Source organism: Setaria italica, chromosome V (assembly GCF_000263155.2).
Source record: "Setaria italica strain Yugu1 chromosome V, Setaria_italica_v2.0, whole genome shotgun sequence".
NCBI classification, from domain to species: domain Eukaryota; kingdom Viridiplantae; phylum Streptophyta; class Magnoliopsida; order Poales; family Poaceae; genus Setaria; species Setaria italica.
In genome coordinates this window covers 33,804,586-33,808,695 of record NC_028454.1, presented here as the reverse complement: position 1 = coordinate 33,808,695, position 4,110 = coordinate 33,804,586, and the positions used below count along the sequence as shown (strand labels likewise).

The 4,110-nt window shown below is 60.8% G+C and overlaps 1 protein-coding gene across 1 annotated transcript; it reads right to left on the bottom strand.

Annotated features, from left to right (window-relative positions):
- Positions 1-1,181: 1,181 nt before the first annotated feature.
- LOC101768815 (formin-like protein 5) lies at positions 1,182-2,951 on the bottom strand. Its single transcript, XM_004969543.3, has 2 exons — positions 1,857-2,951; positions 1,182-1,580 (listed from the first exon to the last, which is right to left on the bottom strand). The coding sequence occupies exons 1-2, from the start codon at positions 2,514-2,516 to the stop codon at positions 1,515-1,517; spliced, it is 726 nt and encodes a 241-aa protein (XP_004969600.1). The 5' UTR covers positions 2,517-2,951; the 3' UTR covers positions 1,182-1,514.
- Between the last annotated feature and the right edge of the window lie 1,159 nt (positions 2,952-4,110).

The window sequence follows — 4,110 nt, the reverse complement described above, 5'->3', positions numbered from 1 at the left end:
GCTCCTCCGCTCCTTCAATCTCTTCTCCCGTAGCAGCGATTGGCGGCGGTCATCAACAAGGTTGAAGTGTGGTCGTGTGGATCCACCTCGTCGGCGCGGTTGATGGAGAGCTGCGTCGTGGCCAGCGCCCCTCGAGTGGCCGTTGATGCGACGAAGATGTATAGAGATCAAATGGACTTTTCTTTCAAAGAAGAAAAACGAGAAGATTCCATGCTTCCGCAAGGCAATTCGCAAATGCGCGGGAGAGAGTGTCCTTTACATGTGGGCCTCCGTCTCCAAATCCGGCCCCACGAATGTAAGCGAGCGGCGGCCTGCCTGTCGCTGTAGCAGCCAGTACACGCCCCGGTGCTGCTGACGGGTGGGACCGGCCGCGACAACGCCGCGCCGTCGCTTTACGTGCGGCGCAACTGTACAGGCGGAGGCGGGGTCGCCTTTATTAATCGCATTCGTTACAGAAGATCCGGCGAGCGCACGGAACGGTAAAACCAACCGAACCCGAATTACAGTACTGCCCCTGCGTTGGGCTGGCACACCATCTCCGTCTCAATGGCAGCAGGGCGAGCGAGGAACGTCACGCGACGCTGACCAATCATTTTGGCTCGTGCTTCCACGGTGGCTGCCTGTACGTGTACTCTGGTGGTACTCCCCTACGCCATCAACCCGGACAACCCCACACATGCCGCGTCCGCATGAATTCGCTCGAGTTCGGGGCAGTACCAGGTACTTGACTTTATGGGATCTTAAATATAAATTAGCCCAGTATAATATCTACAGCAGCCACAAATCTCAGCATGGTTACTAGTAATAGCATCATCCATGGCCGAGCCGGGACGACGGTTCCGAAGGGATCGATCCATCTACAGTTGGGACGCACGCAACTTTCCACAATGATGATCATGTTCCATGATGGCTGCCCCACGTTAACCCCAACCCCAGCAGGTGGCAGGCCGGATCCAAGAATCCCCGAGCCGGCAGCCCAACCACCCCCCTCTCCCGATGAAAATCACGCCGCACCCCGACGAGAGCACAGCACAGACGTGAGACGCCGCTGCAAAGATCCAGCGCTCCTAAACCGGACAGGGAAAGAAGGCGATGGCAAGCACCATTCGTCCTGCGCAGATCACCAAGAAGCCATGCAAATTGAGAGAACGGACGCAGGCCGGAGAGCCAGAAACGCCGTAGAACCACCGCCTGACGACATCGATGGATAAGGATCTGGGAGTGGGTTACAAGCAAACGACCACGCGCGCGCGCGTACGCCCGTCATGTACACCCGAGAGCGAGAGATGGATCGACACACGCACTGCTTAGATTTTTAAGGGGAAACGGGAAAAAGGTTACAAGGGATGGGACATGGCGAGCGACCACAAGTACCTATCATCAACTCGATGAGACCTCTAGTTACAGAAAGATTATGCTCAATGCTTTTCTACTGACTCATGGCAAGGGTAGAATGGTGAAGACTGAAGAAGAACTAGCCGCCGGCCGGTCGCCGGAGCAGGTGGCGGCGGGTGCTACTCGTCGGGGACCTTGTAGGCGTCGGCGGTGATCTCGGTCAGCCACAGCCCCGGGAACAGCGACTGCACGGGACAATAAGCCAGTGTGAGTATTAGCTGGATGGATCGCCAGTGCTGTGCTCTTCCGCACAAGAATTCATTGTTTATTCAATCGGAAAAGGGAGTATTCTTATCATTGTAGAATAATAATATAGTTTGTGCTCGCTAAGCAGAGGCTAAAAGCAAGCGTATCGAGCGGATAAAATACCAGTTTATTTAACTATTTATTTATTTATATTTGTGCAAGAAAGATGATGAGGTGATTAGGGGAGGAAGGGCAGAACGGGGAATTGGCCTTACATCGAGCTGCCGCTGCACGACGCGCGGCCGCTTCCGGGGACGCCGCCGGGGCCGGGCACCGGTCAGTGCGTACACGTCCTCCTCCACCTCCTCGGCCGTCAGCGCCACCGCGAACGGCGCGCGCTCGTCGGCCGCGGGCCGCCGCGCCTTCTCCACCGCGGGCTCCCACGCGGGCGACGCGTCGAGGGCCGCTGCCGCCCCACGTGCCGTTTGCCGGCGGCACTTCCGGTCGCGCAGGTTCCACGGCCGGGCCGCTGGGGCCGCGGCCTCCTGCTGCTCAAGCGGTGGGAGGGGCGCTGCCGGGGGCTGAGGCTCGGGCTCGGGCTCCGGCGACGGCGACCGGTGCTGCGGCTTCGGTGGCGCCGGCGGCAGACGGAGGCGGTCGGCGGCGTCGCGGAGGTGGCCCATGAGCTTGGCCCGAAGATCTTCCAGCCGGCCGTCGCAGGGCGGCTCCTCCTCCACGGCGCCGGCGCCGACACGTCGGTGCGACGACGAGGAGCGACGCCGATCGCGCGCGCCGCCTCCCTCGGCAACCTCCGGGAGCGAAGGCACGCGGTGGGCGCGAGGCGGCGGCGGCGGAGGCGCCCCCCACGGCTTCATCAGGTGCCGCGACGGCGCCGCGGGCGGCGGCTTGGCCCTCGGATCCGCGGTCGCCGCCATGGTCTTCGCGGCCGTCCGCGCGCGCGGGCCGCGGCAGCCGGGGCAACGGCAAGGGGCCAAGCAGAGGCAGGGGCAGGGGCAGGGGCAGGCGAGGCCACACGGCGGGCGGCTGCGTCGCCGTCCAACGTCGAGGCGGCGGCGGCGGCACGCAACGAGGCGGGCCGAGGGAAGAGAGACGGTGGGGTGGGGTCGTCGTCTCTGCGTCGCAGCGTTTTGTTACGGGAGCAGGGCAGGGCAGGCAAACAAAGGCAGGCGGCACACGGCAGGCGTCGCGAGGGCCGTGAGGTGTGGGGTGGTGCGTGCGGACTGCGGAGGCCGGAGCCGGGGGGCAGTTCGGGCAATTCCGCGGGGCAGGACACGCGCGTCGGAGGCTCGGCCGCTTGGGCCGGGGCGACTCGAAAAGGGCGTGAGACCCGAGCTCCCCCCAGCGACTCCTCCTCCTCCAAGCAGAGCCGATCGACCGGCGGGGCCCCGCCGGCAGCGAGCGAGCGCACGAGAGCCAGTGCGCACGAGTCCGCGTGCCGGAGTAAACAAGCGCGGGGCCGGTGGTGGGTTCGTTCGGAATTTTCTCAGGTGGCGGCGGGCCCGGGATGTCAGCCGCGAAGCACGTGGACCGGGTCTTTCCTTCCGGCGACGCGGTGCGCCGCGCGCCGTGCGGCACACTGCCGGCTCTCACGGGCCCCGCCCGCGCAGCCACGGCGAGGCACACCCCCTCCCCCTGTGGCCTACCGCCCTAGCACAGGCGGGCAGGCTACGGCGCAAGGCTTGTGCGGTGCGCGTCACACGTCGCCACCTCGTGTACTCACCGGCTCGCCGCCGCCGCCGCTGGCAAGCCCTGCACTCAGGAAAGCTCGACTTGAGCTGACAGGTGATACGAATGTTTGTATGGACGTCCACCGCGGCATGTCGATCGAAGGGTAAAGGTGGCCCCGTAATGTCGAATCAAAGCTGGTGATTAGGTTACGATTAGAGGGGGATAAGCAAGTGCGTGCATGCGGAGCGGCGCTGTCACGGTAGTGTAAAGTCTCAACCAACCTAGCGGTACGATTGATACTGTACGTAGGGCACACGCTTTGCTTCATCCCCGGCGATCAACAGTGGATAAGTGGAAGGTAACGCCACAGAAAGCACTTGCGGTAGAGGTTGCCTGTTCTGATGTGTACAGAGCGTTCCCTTGTAAATCTGCTTACTTTAATTTTAGACGATAGCGAATAGATGCCAACTGAGTGACCACAGGTGAGACGAACAGACAAATCTATAAGGACGAGAGAACGAATCCCCCTGTCTCAAAGATCGAAAAGGTACCGGTAAAAGATGCAAAATGTAAATGTCCACTAGAACAGTGCCCGACGTTGGCGCGCACAAATAACTCTCTATCTATTTCTATTTTGCAAAGTGGCAGTTAGTAAATTATCAGTTCGCATCTCTATCATTTTTTATATCTTTATTTATATTACTTGTGGGTTGGACGGCTATTGGTGGACGGCGAGGTGATTTAAGATTTCGTTAAAGGTAGAGGGTTTTCTTAGGAAATTGCGTGAGATAGGTCGGTGGACTGCGGGTTGTATTCCGACAAAGTATGAGATTTTTAAAA